Below are 21,677 nucleotides of genomic sequence, written 5' to 3' on the forward strand. Positions count from 1 at the left end.
CGGGGCTACACCTCAGAGGGCCAAACAAACATAAGACGATGAATGGAGAGCTCCCGCCGTGTGGTCAGATGCTCAGGAAATGCAATTCCTCCACTCCGTGAAGATTGAAGTGTGATGAAAGCACTGCTTTGGGAATATGCCTCTGGTGGAGATACATACTTCTAGAGGCCGTTTTGAGGGAACTGTAAGAGTCTTAGCTGAGGCAATAAACCCTTGAACTGGGCCATTAAAAATGGAAATGGAAAGAAAGATATAGCTGAAGGAGACTCGAATCAAAGAACTTAAGAGGTTGGTAATTAACAGGATGTGGAAGAATTTTTCTGTTCTGTGCTGCTGTCACAAACTTCACTGGTAATCCTACTACAGATTCAATCTCTCTCCAGAGGCTCCATCTACTAATCTCAGAGCACAACGCTCTTTTGTTCTCTGAATTTCCATAACCTAGCACTTGATGATGTGTCTCATTTTCTTTCTCACTGATCCTCTCCATGCCATTTCTACCTCTTGCAGTGCTGGGTACACAGGAGGAGCCTAATATTCATTTGTTGAACCACTAGTTCCCCACAGGTACGAAAATCATATTTTCAGAAAAACAGGCCTGGAATGTTTTATTTGGTGATTTCTTAAACCTTTCTCAGCAGTCTGATTTAAACAGATATTGACTGTCTTTTACTCCAATGTCTTGGTTTTCAGCTACCTTAGTAACTGGCCAGCCATTCTTTTGGAAAGAAAGATCCATTGTTTGATATCTTATGTTATTATGTAGGTTTATAATTCTATCTAGCTACTCTGTAGGAATGTTCCACATACATGAAAGACCTCTTCTTTACACGTGGGGCTTCCACTAAACAAAAAAGGAAGGAAGGAAGGAAGGAAGGAAGGAAGGAAGGAAGGAAGGAAGGAAGGATGAAAGAAAGAAAGAAAGAAAGAAAGAAAGAAAGAAAGAAAGAAAGAAAAAGAAAGAAAGAAAGAAAAAGAAAAATATAGATTCCAAGAACAGGGGCCAGAATGCAGGGCAAAGGAGAACACAGGGTGTGGTCCCAGAGCCAGGGCTCTCAGGAGGCAGCCTGGAGAGCTGAAATGCCACAGGCACACTAAAGAAAGGGAGACATAGACACCATAAATCTAGGCATTAGGCATGGATGTCTCCTTGATCACCTATTCTTCTCGTTATAGGAAATACCTCTGACCCCTTCTCGTTTTATGAAGAGAACAAAAATTTCAAGAAGAGTTCGTTTTTATGATTTCTCTAGAATGGCAACTTAGGAACTGTCAAGAATATAAGTCCTTAAAGAAATTGTGGTTTATATACACAATGGAGTACTACATGGCAATGAGAAAGAACGAAATATGGCCCTTTGTAGCAACGTGGATGGAACTGGAGAGTGTGATGCTAAGTGAAATAAGCCAAACAGAGAAAGACAGATACCATATGTTTTCACTCTTACGTGGATCCTGAGAAACTTAACAGAAACCCATGGGGGAGGGGAAGAAAAAAAAAAAAAGAGGTTAGAGTGGGAGACAGCCAAAGCATAAGAGACTCTTAAAAACTGAGAACAAACTGAGGGTTGATGGGGGGTGGGAGGGAGGGGAGGGTAGGTGATGGGTATTGAGGAGGGCACCTTTTGGGATGAGCACTGGGGGTTGTATGGAAACCAATTTGACAATAAATTTAATATATTGAAAAAAAAAGAATATAAGTCTTACCCTTTATTCTAAATTTCTTGACTCCCAAGTGTTCCTTCTATTCTTTTAGATAGGATTATTCTAATGAAACCTGCCCTGTCCATTACAACAATAACCCCAAATAGCACAGTTAATACTTCTAGAATCTGAGCAACAAAAAGAACTTAGATTGCAAAAAGTAAAGAGTTTCTATTTCATTTCCTCCTTCCTTAATTCTTGTGTTCTCTTGCCATATGTTTATACAGTGCCTATACTGGGCCTGCCTCTGTTTTAGGGTACTGAGAATATGAAGATGATAAGACACTCACAGGAAGTTCAAAGTCTAGAGGGAAAGCAGGTAAGAAATGAACAACCACAATGTATTATTCTGGTAGAGACACCCACACAGTGCACCTATCTGGGGCATCTAGATTGTGAGGGGCATCATCAGGAAATAGGCAGTATCTGAGCCACATCCAGTATCATGAGTAGCCAGGCAAAACCAGAGCTACTGGGGGCAAAGAGACAGAGACAGAGAGAGACAGATGGCTAGATGGAAAAAAAGGAAGGCAGTAAGGAAGAAGAAAGTGAAGAAGTTTCAAGTGGTTGGTAGTGGGGGGAGTGTGTGCGGATGGTGGTGAGAAAGGGTGAAGGAGAGTAGAAAGAGATGGGACTGGAGTGATAAGCGGAGGTGAAAACACGGGCTGGGCCATGTATGCCATGCTGCATAGTATGGAAACTTGGTGGAATTATGGAAAGGTTATAATCTGGGCAGAGAAACAATTAGATTTGTGAAGATCATTCTAATGGCCAGAGAACAGTTCTCAGTAAGACCAGAGGAAGAGACATATGTGCAATGAAGACGGACAGAAGGGTAAAAATTTAAGGCCCATTAAGGAGGTTAAAATATGGTGATGTGACTGGGGAGGGGTGAAGATAAGCATGACTTCCAGGTTTGTAAATGGCACGACTTCAGTATAAGGAGATGGTTAGGAGTAGACAGTAAGGAGGAGCTAATAAATCTAGTTTTTCATATACTGAGTGTAGGATGTCCAGGAGGTTGCTGGAAATGCATGCAGATCTAGACAGAATTCAGGATAGAGGATGGTTCTGAAGATAAAACTTTGGGAATCATGAGGATTCATGGTACACGGGCCTCTCTGGAAGAGCACCCAGACCAGGAAGAGGAAGGTTACTAAAGATGACCTCCCCGGGCATGCAGAAAAGGAGCACTCAGAGAATATGAAGATGTGGCTTGAGAGGCGAGTGGAAAACCAGGAGAGGCTGATGCCCTGGAAACCAATGGGAGAGAGAACTTCAGAGACCCTGCTGTCAAATGTTGCCCAAAGGCCGAGTATTATAAGGACTAATATAATGTGTCTACTTTGGATGTACCAAAAAGGCAGCCATTGGTGAGGACAATGTTCCAGTGAAATGGTGGGGACTGAAGCCAAATGCAGCAGAGTGAGGAGACTGAGAAGTGACAGGGTGGCTCAAGAAGCATGGGGACACACAGATGGAGGAAGAGAAGAAGGCTAATTGTCAGAGGATGTGGCATGAGAGTTCTGTTATTGCTAAAATCACTGTGTGAAAACTGTGCCCAAGCACAAATCTTAGGATATAGTAGGCATTTAATAAATTTTATATTGTCCATTTAAAAGCCTTGATCAGCTTTTTCCTCCACAAATAATGACCTCATGCATTTTCTTCTAAGTATGTTCATATTGACAAAGATCAGCTTCCAATAAGAAATCTTAGAAGTCTTGGGGCACCTGGGTGGCTCAATCAGTTAAGTGTCTAATTCTCAATCTTGGCTCAGGTCATGATCTCACAGTTCATTGAGTTCACGTCCCACACTGGGCTCCATGCTGAGAGTAAGAAGCCTGCTTGGGATTCTCTCCACCCGCCTCCAACTTTCAGTCCCACCCCCACTTGTGCTGGCTCTCCCTCAAAATAAATAAACTTAAGAAAAAAAAAAAAGAAATGCTAGAAGTCTCATGCTCAGTTTTGCTTTATAAAACATATTTCCTGCTTCAAGATTAGATGAATCCTAGTATCTTTTATCACCAGGGCCTGCCCAGTCAATGAGTATTAAGTCAATTTCTCTTACAGGGATCATGAGATGACAACTTCCACTAAGCAATTTTAGAAATTAAAACAACCACATATTTAATGTTTTACTATAATAATACTACATCATTATTTTGGGAGTTACTGATTTAATAATCAAATAATGTCTCAACCTTTTTCTCTTAGTAACTTCCTCAGTTCATGAAATTTGTACTCCATCATTAAACCTGAATGCGTTAAGTTCCAAAGGTTAGATTAGATGAGCCATAAAGTCAATATGAGAGGCAAAAGAATGACTTAGAAAATTTGATGAATTATTCAGTATTGCCAAAAAAAATACCCTTCAAATCACTGCTGCTAGAATCAAAAAGTAAAAGCATCGGTATCAGCACCTAGAAATTAGCTGCTTTACTTACTTAACTCTCCATCTTTTTAGGACAGTAGTCATCAAAATAGCATATGAAGTTCACTCTTAGCACGGGCAGTAAGCATTTTTTCCTTCTTTCCTTCATTTCAAGGAATGATTGAGCAAATGCATGCAATTACCCATTTCTTGGTCTACTCTGGAGTTAGCTCCCATTCAGAGCAGCTTTTCACACAGCCAAGGGGTGGCCAGCCCTTCAGCCGGCATCTAATTTGGAACAGATGGACGAAATGTCACATTTCCCCACAAAGCTGCCATAGGAACAGGTAGCTTGGCCCCTGTCCCTGAGGTAAATGGGCTATTCTGTCAATTAGGCAGCTGCCTGAAAAGTCATTATTTTAATCACTTATCTCTGGAAGCCTTTCTCTGCGGCCCCAGAAGTGCCAGCTCACACCCTAAGGCCTGTGGGAACAGAATGTGCTGGCACTGACTGTCCCACAGATTGACAAGGGGACTCACCCGAGCTGGGAGTCGGTGAAAGCGCTTCTCTCTGTGAGCATGTTCCCACTTCCTCCACCTGCTGCCACTTGGCCAACAGTCATGTGTGTCCTCCTCCCGCCTGAATCCACAGTGACACTGGGCCCGGCTTCCCTCACCATGCGAGTGCTGTGGAAGGAGCTCTGATGCCAGGAGGACCGAGAAGCCCTGTTCTGAGTGACAGGCTGCAGGGGCACCAGTGGCCTGACCTGCCCAGCGGCAGGCCCTGAAGTCAGATAGTTCTCTTTCTCCAAAAGGTTGCCCATGCTGTGACTGGTCCCGGGCCTGGGGCACGTGAGCACCACCGGGTTGACGGGAACAGGGTCAAAAACGGCGTCGTTAACAGAGCCGTACTGGTACTGTCTGTGGTAGGTGTCATAGTGGCGATGTTTGCTCATGGCTGCAGAGTGACTGAAACCAACAATCTCGGAGCGAGCATATCTAGGTGGCAGAAGGAGGGTGGATCTCCTGCTGTCTTGGTGCCGCAAAGTGTGCCCGGTCTGGCTTCTGTGGCTGTACTGGTAATCACTGTGTGAGTAATGAATCCTCTCAGGGCTGCTGTCTGGAGAAATCTCAAGTCTCCTCAGAGGCTGCCTCAAGGATCGTTCTTCCATTGACTTCTGTGAACTGTACTGTGCGGTTCCTCTCCCCCAGCGATTTTCATAAGTGGCAGTGGTGCCTGGCTGCACAGAAATCAAGTTTAAATGAGGCATAAATCAGTTTTCATCTCTGTTGAAGACCAACTACTCCATGACTATTAAATAAGATGTCTGTGTCTCTGAATCACATGAAGAGGTTGGCCCCTTTTCTAAAAAAGAGACTTCGTTATTTGTACTAAGTTTTGCACTAAGTTTTTTGTACTAAGATTTGATACTATTTTATTGCAAAAAAATTTTTTTAATGTTTATTTATTTTTGAGAGAGACAGAGAGAGAGCAAGAAGGGGAGGGGTAGAGAGAGGGAGACACAGGATCCAAAAAAGACTCTGCACTGTGAGAGCAGAGAGCCCGACGTGGGGCTTGAACTCAAGAACCACGAGATTATGACCTGAACTAAAATCAAGACGCTTAACTGACTGAGCCACCCAGGTGCCCCAGATATGACACTATTTAAAGTCCCTGGTTTTCCATGGTGTCCACACAAAAGCAATCTTCATATAATTCATCTAGGAAATGGCAATATTTGGGAAAGATAAATATTAAAAAATAATCAATGGAAGGGGTGCCTGGCTGGTTCAGTTGGTAGAGCATGTGACTCTTGATCTCGGGATCATGAGTTCAAACCCCACGTTGGGCACAGAGCTTACTTAAAAAAATAAAAATAAAAAAAATAAGGATCTACAAAAAAACATCTATGGAAGCTTAAAAATGTTCTCATGGTAATCTGATAAGTAGGTTATTCTTTGGTATCCTACCTTTAGCATGTCATAGGTTTTAGTACCAGGAGAACGTCCACCGGCAAAATCATTTTCAACCAAGTGCAGGTTATAGACATACTCAGGAACACTGCTGGTTCGGTGAAGATTTCCTGCAATCAAGCATATAGTAAAATATTAAGTAGGCCAACTGGTAGTTAAGGATTATATAATAATAGTGTACTTTAAATTTAAGTAATTAAGACCAATACCAAGTATTAGTGTTTTTAAGTGTTGGTTTAACATCACCCTTAGATGTGGGAAGTGAAGAAAGGTTTCACAACATTCTTTATGAGCTTTTCAAAATGAAAGTTGAAAAATAAAAAAATATTTTTAAAAATTAGTTATTACTTTTTTTTTGTTTTTCTTGGTAAGAAAAAGGAACAAAGGGGAGAGAAGATTTTCACAAAGATCCAAAAGTGTTTGTTATAATACTGAGGAATTGGGGAATCACTTATTGGCTTAGGTGGTCCGTCCCATAAATTTTCCATTTCTTAAGTCAGAGGAGAACTTTATTCCCAGGGCAGGAATTCAGAAGCTTCCTGAGAAGGATGTAGGTGTAGGCAATAAATATAATGGTGACAAATATAACAGTGACTCAACACTACTAGATAAGACAGCTTGTAAAAACAATAAGGTGGGTCACTGTGGTCAAAGAAAACATAGATCAGCTTAAAAAGGGCCAAGCCTGGGGTTGAGGTATTTGGCAACATGAGTTAGGCAGGAGACGAAAATCAACCTCAGAACTATAGATGAGTGCTTTTGTGTACTCACAAGATTCTCTCTTAGTTTGGTGGTCTAATTCAGCCCACTCCTCTACAAACACAGTAGGAGGCAGCCCTCCCTGCTCACTCTGTGGGGCTGTAGGGCCTTCTCAATGGATGCAGATCTCTTAAAATACTTCTCTTTGAGGAGGGGGTGGTAGAGGGCAGTGTTGTGACCCTCTTCTACCTCCTTTATCTTTTTCTCAGTTTTTTTTTTAATGTTTATTTATTTTGAGAGAGAGAGCAAGCGAGCAGGGGAGGGGTAGAGAGAGAGGAAGAGAGAGAATCCCAAGCAGGCTCTGCGCTGTCAGTGCAGAGCCCAATGAAGGGCTCGAATCCACAGAATGGTGAAATCACCACCTGAGCCAAAACCAAGAGTCGGATGCTTAACTGACTGAGCCACCCAGGCGGCCCCTTCTCTCAGCTTTGTGTTTGTTCTTCTTTTATAATCTCCCACTGCCTTAAAAATAATAATAATGATGATGATAATCCAAACAATCACAGATCTGGGGCGCCTAGGTGGCTCAGTCAGCTGGGTGTCCAACTTCAGCTCAGGTCATGATCTTACGGTTCGTGAGTTCAGGCCCCACGTTGGACTCTGTGCTGGTGGCTCATTGGAGCCTCCTTTGGATTTTGATTCTGTGTCTTCCTCTCTCTCTCTCAAAAATAAATAAGCATTAAAATTTAAAAAAAAAATCACAGATCCGTAAAACTTAGGAAATTTCTGGTTCCCTGATTTTAACCAAAATTTCCTTTTCAAAATCAGAGGAAAAAATACTCAATGAACTCTCTCAGGTTTCAGACTCATAAAGGATGTGGAGAATAAAACACAGGCAGTGTCTTTCCAACACCATTGGAACATACCAACATACTTTCCCAACAAGATTATTATAAAGTCAAAATTTCAAAGGCTAACAATAGATTCACATTTTTTAAAAATAGAATCACATATTTTGAGGGGGTGGGGGGATTGAGATTGTTGTTGTCAGAGAACTAAAAAGTATGAATCCATTCCAAATTATGTTAATACATGTGTCTTATTTCCTGGAGCCAACAAACCTAGCCGGTAAACAGTTTCAGGCCTCAAAGGGTCCTGAGGGGTTAGGGGGGACAGCTACAGGCTTATAAGTGTCACCTTTCTATAGACCATGGAAGGTGAGGTAAGCCAGGCATCTGCTGTTTCTAGAGCCTAGTTTCTCCATAAGGGCAGGCAAACGGCCAAATAGCCCCTTATTTTTAACCTCAATGACAGAGAATGTCTGGAACCTGGGCACTGAATGAGGGAAAGGAATTCTCTACAACCCTAGAGCAAAGGCTATGAGGCCTTAAGGGCTCAATTCTCAAAACCTGCCTGAGGCTCCAGGCTGGTTTGCAGAGGCTGTCTTAGGCCCCACAACTCTGTCACCCCTGCTCTCCACCCCAGGCTATCAGAAAAGCAAGGCAGCAAGGGTCCTGCTGGTGTGGAAGGAGGCTGGCTGGCAGGTCCAGGGAACATCCTGGCTCTAATCTTGAAGGGTCTGGGACCAGGGTGCCCTCAGCACTAGGGATGTAGAAAGGCAGGAGAGGCTGGGGGAGAGGCAGGAGCATGCTCAGACTGTGCCCGACTCCAATAAAAGAGAAGTCTTTTTTACAGACGTTACGGCCAAGTAGAAAATTATTGGTTACCTGATATATAAGAAATCAAATTTACTGTCTTTCAAAAAAGTAGTTTCAAAATTTTAGATTATATGAAAACTGAATATATGAGTCAGGGACAATCTAGACTGGGAAAATATTAATGACATATGTGGATGGTAGCTAGAACAATGAATTCCAGTGACATGGTGGAAGATGTAAAGGTGCCATTAAAAAAAAAAAAATGGAAATTTCTTCCAGGGCCCCCTCCAGCCCATGATCACCTGCAGTGTTAAGTATTACCCTTGCCCTACTTCCAGGAACAGGTAGACATTCTAGAAAACAGTTAATAGGGGGCTACTTCCGTTTTCAAGCTGAGATTCCTGCAAGGATATTTGAAATGTGTTAAGAATCTTTGGAAAAGATCCAGTGAAACAATGTATCCTACCAGAACAGGTAGGTAATCAGTGAGTTTTATCATCAGGCCTACTTAAGTAAGATGTTTAACTCACAGTGTTGCTGGGGGCTATGAGGCTTTTTAAAGGAACTTACATGAGCTCCTTATAGCTCAATATTACTTGCTTTTGAAAAGAACTCAAATTATGTTTATATGTTTCTTTTCAATATGTCTGTGATGCAGTCAGCTACTATCACCTCCTTTTATAAACAGGGAAACTTAAGTGACTTGGTTTATTATTTTTTTTAATACTTATTTATTTTTGAGAGAGAGAGAGAGAAAAACGCAGGGAAGGGAAGGGAGAGAGGGAGACAGAGGATCCGAAGTGGGCTCTGTGCTGACAGTGGAGCTTGAACGCAGGAGCTTCTGAGGTCATGACCCGAGCCAAACTCAGATGCTTAACTGACTGAGCCACCCAGGCGCCCCTAAGTTACTTGCTTCAAATTGCAAAGCAGTTTTGTATCACGTTTGAACTCTGGGTCTCATTTCTACTGGTCTCTGCTATTTGACTGCACTGTGGTCTTTGTGTAATTGCCATTTGCCAAAGCTCTGGTGGGATTATCATCATAGGTTTGGATGTGAAGACCAAAAGCAATCATTCTCTTTCCTTGAGAACCTTTATCTGGGTAACTCCAAATACTTTCTAACTATTAAATCTTTATTTCCCAACATAAGTCCTTATAAGGAAGCCTCTCCTTCGGTTTTCGGATCTATGAACTAAGACCGATTTACTGGTTCCCAAAATAACTGTAACACAGTTGGGAACAAGGAATAAAATAAGCTTGGATCTTTAAGCCACAGACTCTCTTCCTGTGCTAGAAAGCTTGTGACTCCTGATACTCTGCTTGCAGGTTTCTCTGGTTAAAGGGACAATCTCAAACAACAAGTAATGCAGATTGATTTGACTAGGCAGTCATGGGTTTGAGATCAGTATAGTGGATTAAAGGTGAATTAGCAGCTGTATGCTAAGATTTTAAAGAAATTTTGAACTGGGTGAGATTTAAAAAAAAAAAGGATACGTATTAATCAGGATGGAAACTAATCTCTTTAAACAAGCCATTTTCTGTTTGAAAGATAAAATATGTAATGATGACTACTGAACACATATAAAAACTCAGCCATGCCCTTCTCCAACCCAGAAACAACAAAGCAAACAAAAACAGCATATTTACAGGCACACCCTGATTCAATAAATGCAATATGAAAATTCAGGTCTTCTAACATGGAATATTAGGGTATCCTTATATTTCAAAGAATTTGTTTACTTCACAAAATGACGCAGGTATCTTCCCTAAATGGAAGAAATCTGTGGACTTGGTCTGGAGCCTCCACTCCACCCCTTCCTGTGTGCCTAGACAAATCACTCAGATGCCTCAGTTTCCCTTAATTCCGGTTACTAACAGAGTTGCTGAGACAGAGGTTTACTTGAGAAAGCATATATATAAATGCTTTTAAAATTGTAAAGAAACATGCAAAAATGACATATAGTTTTTAAAATAGAATTTGAGGGGGCGCCTAGGTGGCTCAGTTGAGCATCCGAATCTTGGTTTTGGCTCAGGTCATGATCTCATGGCTTCGTAAGTTCGAGCCCCACGTCACACTCTGCGCTGCCAGCATGGAGCCTGCTTGGGATTCTGTCTCCCTCTTTCTCTCTGCCCCTTCCCCGCTTGCAACATCTCTGTCTCTCTAAAATAATAAACTTTAAAAAAAATTAAAAAAATAAAACAGAATTTGGGTTACAAAAATTTTTTACACTTTTTCATGAATTAATCTGTTCTAGAATGAGGGATAAACTAGTGTGCATGCTTCAATTTACACTGTGTTGTATCTCAGAGTTTTTATTCTGGTAGATTTACCAGTGACACTGAATTTAACTTTTTCTGGTTATTTGTGATGGACCCAGCCACTGACGATCACAATGATATTGTGGTTTTTCCAGCCATTCATTTCATTTGTACAGTGTGTAATGTGTTCTAGAGTTTCCTAAAGAAGGCAATATTTACAGGAACTATTTTAAATTAATATTACTTGGGCAACATTATCCATACCTCTTCTTCTAAGAACACCATTAACACTTTACGGAACCCACTTTAAGGGAAATGAACGAGGTAGTCACGGAACAACTTGAAACCCCACTTCCACAAATAACAAGCAGTTCAGCTCAAAGCAATGGTAGGGGTAGGGGTGGTGATGGGACTGGGTTTTGATGGTGGAAGGATGCCGAACTGCCTGGAAGACTGCACAGGTGTTCACCTCACGTGATGATGTAATTTTCTCTCTTTCCTGGTCTGAACATTAATCTGAATGATATGATTCCCTAAGCAGCGGTTGGGAGAAAATATCTTGGTTTCTGGTTATGTATGCCAGTACTGTCCAAAATAATGGATTGTTGTCAGGGTTAAAAATAAACTAACTTCCATAATCAGTTTTTTGTTTGTGGGTTTTGTGAGTGGCTTTATTACCGAACTGGTTAAATTTAATACACTTACGAAATCAAATTGAGAAGCTTCTACTGTGACTTTATTACCCGTATCTGAGCACATTTAAAAAATCAACTCGAGCTTCCCTCATGGTAAATAGACAATTGAGAAGAGCTAAACAAACAAAACCTCTGTTAGAGTATCATTTGCATTCAGAAAAGCATCTTTTCTTTCAAATTTCTAGTACTCCCTTCTTGTACTCTCTTCTATGACTCTCCACCACCATGGTTAAAAACCTGATTTGACTATAAGAAGAGTACTTGTAGAGCTCGAGATAGAAGAAATTCCAGTGAAAACAGGTATGACTAAATGTATACATAGAAATCAGCAGGTGTTTACTTCTAGTGTTGATTTAAACGCTCCACTTAACTGTGCTAACTCTCACAAGACGTTGCCTTCACAGTGTGGGCTGACAATGGTCTTATGGTGGACAGAGAGCCTGGAGGTCTAAAAGCTTGTATTTGGCCTTTCACCAGCAACCTCTAGGTAACAGTTCTCTTCACACACCTTAAAAAGCTTTAACTTCTGGTCACCTGGGTGGCTCAGTCAGTTAAGCATCCGACTTTTGATTTCCTCTAGGTCATGATCTCATGGTTTATGAGTTCAAGCCCCATGCTAGGCTCTGCGCTGACAATGCAGAGTCTGCTAGGAATTCTCTCTCTTTCTCTCTTCCCCTCCCTTGTTCTCTCTCTCTCTCAAAATAATTAAAAAGAAATTTAACTTCTTCACTAAGAGTAAAATTGGGGGCATGTCATTATAGGTGAGCCGGCATCTTGAAGCTGATCAGAATGAATTTGTATAGAGAAATTCATATTTAAATGGCTCCTTAAAGTCATTTACCAACCAAAGTAGGAGCTTAAAACATGAAATTTATGGGGTGCCTGGGTGGCTCAGTCGGTTGAGCTTCTGACTTCAGCTCAGGTCACGGTCTCACAGTTCGTGAGTTCAAGCCCCGTGTTGGGCTCTGTGCTAACAAACAGCTCAGAGCCTGGAGCTTGTTTCGGATTCTGTGTCTCTCTCTGTATCCCCCTCCCCTGCTCATGCTCTGTCTGTCTCTGTCCCTCAGAAATAAATAAATGTTAAAATTAAAAAAAAAACATGAAATTCATTAGGACCTATCAAAAACCATACCTCAGGACTCTGGAACTGGTGACGGATTTTTCTTTTGCCTGTGTGGGCATATGACCCAGGATTCACTTTCCTGGACTTACATTAAAATTTATTTATATATGTGTATACACACACACACACACGCTATTTATATATGTGTACACACACACACACACACATATATTTATCTTCTGTTCTTACTAAGAACAATGAACAGATATTTATGGAAACCACAATTCTAAACATGCATACAACTCAGGTGAGTTCTTGGTCAGGCTGGAAAATGAACAGAATTTGTTGGTTTAAAAACTATGGCAAAGAATTATTTCAAAGTAGGTCAAAATCTATTAATGTTCTGCATTATTGAAAAATGAACAAAAAGTGCACAGTGCTTATTGTGACCAGTTAACACAACTTCCATAATCAAATACAAGAAACAACTGGTATATAGGGTATATGGTTGGATAGCTATGACTTCTTACAAAGTTGATACTCCAGCAGTCAGCACTGGTGATACAGTGGCGAGTATAGCACGGCTGCCTTCCAATGAATGTGAATGTGCCACAAACAGACCAGCTCTCCTCACAGAACGGGCCACATGCTCCATGTGCCATGATGGATCTACTCAATGACTATTAACCCTCACACAATATATCAACCAGTCACCAGAAGTTTTTATTTTTTAGGAGGCCCCTAACCAGTTTGAGATTTTCCTCTGATAGATCCATTTATGGCATTTGGGGGACAATCCTCAAATTACTGCTCTGGATGACTACAAAAATACCTATTACAAAAGCCCTTATGTACTGCAGGTGTCTGTATCATGCATTTTGCTTGAGCAGCCGGATAAGCAGAATGTGTGATTATAATATAAGCACACCGGTGAAGAACTAAGCTGATACATCCTGGAAGTTTCTAAATCTATTAATTCCTGTGATGTGTCTCCTTACTGTGGCATTTCTGCCAATTCATTTGCTGAGATATCCCTAATGATAACTTCAGAACTGCAATGACAAATATCACATCATACTCACAGTGTCAAAATGATGAATTTACAGAACTCACAAAGTTAATTATTTTCTTTTAAAAACTCACTACAGGTTTTCGTAACAAGTCTCAATCATTATATTGCCTGTCACTTACCACAGCTAGTCTCTTCCCTCCCGACTCATTCAGAGCTGCTGTCCCTTCTTTAAAATCCTCCTCTCACCAAATCTTCCAAATGTACTGTCAGAAATCCCCTGCATTTTTCAGGTTTCTCCCTTGCTAAACATCTTCTGTGACTCGCAAATATCAAATCTTTAACTTGCATTCAAGATCTGTCTCTACCCTCTGAGATAGTGTCTATCCAAGGGCACAACTGAACTGAGTTTTGAGGGGCAGGTAAGAGTTAACCAGGCCAAGAGAAGGGAGGAATGAGGGCCACAGGAATAGGAACATAAAGGAAGATAAGTCACACGTGTTTGTTTGGTGGGGGAGTGGGAGTGGTGGTGATAAGATGAAGTTTGAGAAGTTGCAGGCATCAGACCCTGAAGAACTTGGAATGCCATGCTGAATGACGATTTTACTCATAGAATGGCTATGTAGAAAACAGCAAGGAACTGAAGGAATTTAAATCAAGAAATGATGCACTGAGACTTTAGAGAGTTTACTCCAGGAGTGAGGTGGAGAATGGGTTGGAGGCCAGATTAAAGCAGGAAGAGTTTATCTTTTCTAGGTAAATTTTCACATCCTGACATAAAGAATAGCATCTTTTACTACTGCTTCTAGTACAATCTTGCATCAGCACTTGAGGAGTTAATTGTTAGTCATATTTCCTTATACATTCAAAATATCCCAGTTCTATAAATTCAGTTTGCACTTGATGCTTCAGGCTGACGTCTATCCCGTGGATCGCCATAGTGGGGCCAAAATATGAAGATGGTAGTCACATGTGTGCTCTTGCCTTGGAGTGGATGGAAGGTGCTCAAATATTTTCTGTTTCTCTGTCATTCTGGGAATAGAAAGAGGAGGAAAAAATTCTTTCTCCCTAACGTAAGCAGAATCTTTCTTCCTGAGTAGAAAAGCTATGTTCTTTTTGGCGAGGTTGCGTCTACATCTGGATGCTAAATATTTATTGTCATTCTCTTATCTGTATGGCTTGAGTATTTTTCTGTAATATTTTGGTGGTCTATAATAAGTTCCTAATAGCTATCAAGAAAAGTCCCCATTTGTTTTCCTCCTTCAAAGAGAAAAGGTAATCCAATACAATAATTCTCATGGGACCCCCCTTATTCTCATTGTATGGATGTGTTGGTGAGATTTAAGTTAGTGGAAATAATTTATTAAGCTTCTAATGAGCAATGATTTCTTCTGGAAATTAAGGGATTGCTTTGATCATGATGCCTCACCCATCAACATTGTTAAGTTGAAATCTGATTATTCCAAGGATACAAATATATGGATTCTTTTAATGGTAATGGAGAATTGCATTTTCAAGTGCTCAAGGTTTTTTTTTTCTAAATATGCATTTTAATCTAAGTCTACATATTGGGTTCCCTACCTCATTTCAAGAACTTGAGAGAATATAACAACTGTTTTTATGTCCAATATCCAATTGCCACTAATAGCATTACACAAGATATAAAATAGATTTTTAAATATTTCTATTATAAGAGGATCTGAAGTTGTTATTCTTTTTGAAAAAAATTTTAAGATTATTTATTTTGAGAGAGAGAGTGAGAGCAGGGAAGGTGGGGGTAGGGGGGTGGCTAGACAGAGAGAATCCCAAGCAGACTCCATACTGTTAGTGCAGAGCCGGACACAGGGCTCGAAATCACAAACTGCAAGATCAAGCCCTGAGTGGAAATCTAGACTCGCACACATAACTGACGGAGCCAGCCGGGCACCCCTGAAATTCTGTTACTCTTACCATAAGAAGTTAGGCAAGTGAACAGGCTCACTCTAATACAAAGATGAAGTTTTCCCATTTTTCTACTCCCACTTGCAACACTGCCTTTTACTGTTTACTTTTCCAGGAGTATGGTGTTTATGTATTCACACATTTATGTACATGCACAAAATAGCTGGAGTCCAACATTTTTATCTCAGAATTGTGTAATTTTAAGTTCTTGACTATCATGTGAGATGGAACCAAGTGATCTTTTATGGGACTTATCAACTCTGGTTTATAAATTCCAGAGGTTCTAGCAACATATTATATTTCAACCTATCAGAGATAGGTTGCCAATAATATGGTTACTCTTTTAGCAAAAAAAAAAAAAAAAAAAAAAAAAAGCTTTTATTGATCAGACCAGAAATTCAGTTTTAGTGTAAAATCAATGATAACTATATCTGAAGATAAAATAAGGCAAATACGTATATCCTTATTTGAACACATGAGGAAAAAGTTTTAAAGTTGATAACCAAGACAGCACTTCAGAAGAATGAGCCAATGTGAACAACAAATACCTAAAATATCTAAGTCAAGTGAACTCTCCTCTGTTCCCATGAGTGGAACCACCAGGACAGGGCATAGATAACATTAAAGGAGCCTTTTTAAAAGCCTAAATGACAGTCTTCTCTCAAAGGAAATGTCCTGCATTTTATCTGTGACACACAGAGCAATGAATTTTTATAATCAAAATCAAACACTGTTACACCTCCACTGATTCTGAAAGATCCCTAAGATCCCTCTTACTCAAAACTTTATCCATAAAGGATGTGTTCTCACTTTTTCTAAGGGTGTGGAATATATATTTTTTTGTAACCGTTTTTTGCTAGTGTTCTATTTCCTTTGAGAAACTATAATCAGAAGAATTTCTAAACAAATAAACAAATACAACAACCTCTCCCCCCCCCCCTTTTCTGTACTCACAGCAATTGATCTGCTAGACACTAAACAAAAAGTGGCCCATGGGCTTTTCAGGCAGACACAGAGGTACTTTCAATCAGGTGGGACTACTGATGTACTACATTCAGAGCAGCTTGGGCATATCTCTGCCACCCCCCCCCCCCCCCATCATCTGACTACCCTCCCCCATCCCTCCCACTTTCTGAATGACTAGGCACCTGGCTCCCAGAATTGCTTCATTCCTGGAATTTATTTTTGGCAAACAAATAATCCATATAGGATATGAACAATCACCCCCACCCCAACCCCACTCTCCTCAATAATGCCTACTGCCTTTTTTGCTTCCTTAGCCAATTTTCAGTCCTTTCTCCAAAATTTCTTCTGATCACAGGTATTCAAAACTTTTTGGCCAGAGAAACTAAGTAAATGACATGCCTCAAGTTTTTATGGTGGATTTCCAAAGGACGTGAAAATTTTATTGGGATATTGTTCACTGTGTTTTATGAGTATTACATACAACAGTTTAAAACATGATTTTCTTCCTATTCAAGCACCCTGGGGAACTGTGTAGTAAGTATAATAGTACTTTCAAAATAAGTGTAATAAATAGGATTTGGACACTTAAATTTTTTTCATTTGCTAATACTTGCAATTCTTAAATATCTTCTCTTTGATGTTTATAAAATGATTTTTTAAATTCCCCACAATACATTCATTTCACAATGCTACTACACACCTCTGATCCCCCCATCCCTCTAACCTCCCTTTCACAGCTTCCCGTCCCTCCCCCAACCCACCTCCCAAGAGTTACAGGCAACTTTACAATGTTCAGCAGTTAGAATGATTTACAATGAAAACCACCCACCTATATACTGAGGCATTCAAGACCCTTGCGGGGTATTTATCAACAGATCAGCCTCATTTATCGCATCTCTGTTTTCAACAGATTATCTACTGCCTCAATCTTGCAGGTATGTCAACAATTCAGAATTCTCCAGGGCTCTGGAACTAACAGCAGTTAACACCAGGGTCATTTCTTCCCAGACTTTCTTGTGTTGATACAGGATTCTTTCCAGGCCAGTACTATTTCAACAATTGCTTGTCTGTTTCAACTTTAGAGACATGACAGTAATACGGAAATACTAAAAACAATACTCACAACCATCACAAGCTCCCCAGGCCTTTTCAAAGAACTTTAATTAACATACATGAACCATCCCTGGTAATTGTTCCTTGGCATGACATGTTAAATTCCTTTGAAGCCGATTTCCTTTTTAAGTCTCAGAAAGCTGAGGCTTTAGAGTAAGTAGGTGTTGTTAGCTGCCTTATCTCTCTGCCTGACTTGTACTTCTGTGTAGGCTGCTGAGTGCATTTCAGTTTGCAGGGAAGCTCCTGTTGTAATCAAAATATTTCAAACACTTTGTTCCTTAGTATAAGGCAGGGCCATTCAAGGAGTTGCCCTAAGCATTAGAGCAGAAACACCATGACATGATTTGTTTTACCATATCAATTCTGTGAACCATGAAATATTCCTGTTGCTCTCTCCTGGAATGCTCCAATGTCTGTCCCATATCCAGTCCTACTGAATTTTTGAGTTCTAAAATCTCAATTTCTTTCAGAAGCTTTTCAAAATTTCCTTCAACTAGTAGTCTAACTCATACTTCTAAACTCCATAATATGTTAGCTCTCCTTCTTTTGGGTTCCTCACTATTTCCTATTTGAGTACATATTTTTTTAAGGGAGGTTTCCTTCTTTAGACTTTAAACTTCTTGCCCAAAAGCAAGGGGAGTCTTATGGGTAATTCAGCACCTGCACAATGCCCTGCATGAAGTATAGACTCATTCAGTAGTTCTTGAATTCACCAAGCAACCTGAATCACCACGTTGTAGGGAAGACAGTTCACATGTGGGTTTGGAGTCAAGCATCCAATATTCAGAGACTGGTGCATTCTTCACACGTGAAATGGAGCTTCATATCTATCCTATGCAATTGTTTTCAGGATTTAATGAAATGCGAACAGAGGAAGATTTTAGAACAGGGTTAGGCACACAGATGCTCAACAATGTTCCCTCTTCTTCTGTTAATTTCCCCCATTTATTGAATAGTTGACGTCTAGTTGCTCTTCTGGCTAGCCACTTTCTGAGAGTAAGAAAGAACACACAATGTGCATCCCTTGTGTCCCCTGAGAAGACCCTAGTTTGGTTTCAGTTAAACACTGGACCTGCACAGACTAATGGGTGCAATGACACCACCAGTCAAAAATTGGCCTCAATTGTCCCGGAGTCTTTAGTCAGACTCTCAAATGTAAATTTAGGTTCTTTTTATCCCATGTACTGTGGCAGTTCAGCGTTATCTAGAGCTCCCTACTCTTGGAAAGCCTCAGAATTTTTACTTAGAGGAAAATAGGGGATGAGGAAGGCCTCAGGGTCTAATAAAAACCCCATTTTGTATTAACCCAAAAGCTAACAATACAACTAATGAGTGGTTTAAAAATTCAGGCTTGGTGGTTTAAATACCAATTCTGCTACGATCTGTGAAAACTTGAGTGTTACTTAGCTGCTTAGTTTCCTCATCTGTAAAATGGGGATTCAAACATCTACCACAGAAGTACTGTTTTGAAAGCATAGTAACAAATGCAAACCACATAGTTGATTCATGGCACACACAGGCAATTACATTAACTGCAGTCATTAAAGATCTCTTTACCTTTCAAGCATGGAAATACTGCCAGATCCTTTAGGATTCTTTAGGATCCTTTAGGATTCTTTAACAAAAACTGAAAACAATACATCCTCCCAGGGACAGCTGTTTTAAATCTTTGTTCTGGTCTGCAAATATTTTTTTTTCTTCCTAATGGGTTCTACATTTGCCATTGCCCAAGTTATGTCCTCAAGAAAGAAACAGTTCAAAATTGCTGGAAACAAACAGATATCCCAACTTAACTGTTCAATTTCTTTCTTCTTTTTTTCTGCAATAAGCCTATACTGCTTTTTTTAATTAAAAAAATTTTTTAATGTTTTTATTTATTTTTGAAAGGGAGAGAGAGACAGAGCATGAGCGGGGGAGGAGCAGAGAGAGAGGGAGACACAGAATCATAAGCAGGCTCCAGGCTCTAAGCTGTCAGCACAGAGCCCCATGCGGGGCCCAAACCCACAAACTGAGATCATGACCTGAGCTGAAGCAGGACGCTCAACCGACTAAGCCACACAGGTGCCCCTTTACTGCTTTTATAATAAAGTAAATTAAACAATAAGAGTTACTCTGCGGATCTGATCATCTGACTTTTAGCAGGGGAGAAAATGATATATCACGTTCTCTAATTTTAACAACCGGTTTGCCGTGTTCCCTTCCACCTCCCCTATCAATTAATTACTAATATAGTGCTGTTGTGTTTTTTTTAAACCGCTTTTACTTCCACGTTTTAAATTTTTGGAGAGACCAGGGCTGTACACACGAGGACTTCTGCACGGTGCAACGAGGCAGACAAGGCTTCCGCCGCCTGGGCCAAAGTCCCCTTCCACCACCTCCTCCTCCGCAGGTGGTGTGGCTTTTCCCTCGCCCAAAGCCTCCTACTCAATTTTTTCACTTCCTAGATCAACCACTCGCTCCGCATAAAGGTGGAGAGCCCTGAAGTACCGGGGCGAGGCACTACAATCCCAATTTACAGGTTGTAAGAGGGAGGGCCAGTACTTTCAGGTTTAAAAAAAAAAAATATATATATATATATATATGTATATGTATATATGGAGGGGTCATACTCTTTTAAAAAAATCTAATAAAAGCTAGAAGCATTTTCTCCCAGAAAAAAAAATGATACAAATTTCTGCACAGAATCTCAAAATGCTTATAGGCTCCCGCAGCCTCCAGATTAAGTCCACGGTATTGGGGTGGGGGGGGGGGTGAAGAGGGGAGGGTGTTAAGGAAGGGGTGAAAATCTAGTACTGAATTCTTTCACGTAGATATACACGTGCATCTAATATATGTAAATACATAAAAGACGAAGCTGAATAAGCTTTTAGAATGCTTTCCCCAAGTAAGTCAGAGTCTGGAGGAGCGGCGGGTCATACAAAGGGACGGCGAGCAACAGGTGGGCAGAACACCAGGTCCCGCACCCCCAGGAAGCAACGAATCGAAGCAACAGGGCGCTGAGAATGAGGGTTGGGTAGGGGAAGGGTCAAGGGGCGGGATCCGCGCGGTGCGGGGGACAGCGAGGCTACACTCACCGTTGCCCACCAAGCTGCGGCCCTTCCGGGCCAGGGTCTGCTGCACCTGCTCCTGGATCCGCAGGCTCTTGGCCGCCTGGCTGCTGCGGCTGCTGCTCCCCGCCAGCTTCAGCTTGGCCTCGGAGGGCAGAGCCAGGCTGGAGCTGTCCAGCTGCCCCAGGATCTGCTGGCCCAGGACTGTCCGGATGTAGCCGCACTCTGCCGGGGAGCCGGGGGCTGCCATGGGGCCGGAGGGGCGACGGAGCCGCTAGCCTGCCGCGAGACCTGCGGAAGACGCTGCAGCAGAGCCCCGGGCACTGGCTCGAGCCCCGCCCCGGCCCCGCCTCCAGCCCCGCCCCCCACGCCTGGAGCGAGGCCCGAGCAAGGGGGAGTGCGGCCTCCCGATCCGAGGTCCACCTTCTCCTCGGGCAGGGGGCGCCGCTCCGGCCAGGCACGCGCACTCGGCCCGGGAGCGGGGGCGGGGCCGATCGCGCGCGCCGACCCTTGGCTAGTCGGACGCGCCCGCGGGGAGGTGGGTGAGGGGCGCGGTCTGCCCGGGGTCGCGCAAACCCTCCGAGTCACCTCCGATACCGCCTGCAGGGGCCGCGCTGTGCTCAGGTTGCAGTGCTCGGCGTCCGCGCAGCCCTGGCAAGGGATGTGATTTCCGCTTAATTGCAGAGTGGCCGCCCTCCAGGCAGGTGCGCCCTGGAGAGTCATTTCTGATCCTGGCTTGAGATTTGCCTCTGGGATCCCCGAGTGAGTAGCATATCTGGTTAGGCAGGCTCTGTCAGACTGTTCAACATTTCGTGGTTTTCCTGGACCTGAGGGTAAGAAAGGTCGGGCAGAAAGGGCAGTAGGAGGGAAATGTGCCAAGAAGATGACGTGTGTGAAATAAAAGACTTTTTTTAACTAGTTTTTTTTCTTAGTATAACTTCAGGGGCTATGTACTTTTTGCGCAGATGCCGTCCCAGAAACATATGTTCTTCCTCATTGAGAGCTTCTGTTTTCTCTTGTAAACACACAAATTGTACCCAGTACACTCTTGCTCACCCAGTCTCTTACGAACACACCCACACAGAGAAACTCCAAAAAGAGGCGCTAGGAAGAGCTCGCTCTTAATAGGTGATACTGTTTAATAGCCCTGCTAATGTTGATTAAGCCTTGTTTGC

General features: G+C 41.8%; 1 protein-coding gene across 2 annotated transcripts in view; it reads right to left on the bottom strand.

The window, feature by feature from the left end:
- PKP2 (plakophilin 2) overlaps nt 1-20,877 on the bottom strand; it is a 93,351-nt gene extending 72,474 nt beyond the window's left edge. Inside the window, exons 1-3 of one of the 2 annotated variants that reach the window (XM_027035889.2) lie at nt 20,530-20,877; nt 6,050-6,162; nt 4,619-5,319 (exon numbers count right to left, since the gene is read on the bottom strand). In XM_027035889.2, coding sequence (XP_026891690.2) covers nt 4,619-5,319; nt 6,050-6,162; nt 20,530-20,752 — 1,037 coding nt within the window. In that variant the 5' untranslated portion in view covers nt 20,753-20,877. Of the gene's footprint in view, nt 1-4,618; nt 5,320-6,049; nt 6,163-13,617; nt 14,704-20,529 lie in introns of those variants that run through there. The other variant, XM_053226114.1, reaches the window with a different exon arrangement.
- Between the last annotated feature and the right edge of the window lie 800 nt (nt 20,878-21,677).

Source organism: Acinonyx jubatus, chromosome B4 (assembly GCF_027475565.1).
Source record: "Acinonyx jubatus isolate Ajub_Pintada_27869175 chromosome B4, VMU_Ajub_asm_v1.0, whole genome shotgun sequence".
Lineage (NCBI taxonomy): Eukaryota > Metazoa > Chordata > Mammalia > Carnivora > Felidae > Acinonyx > Acinonyx jubatus.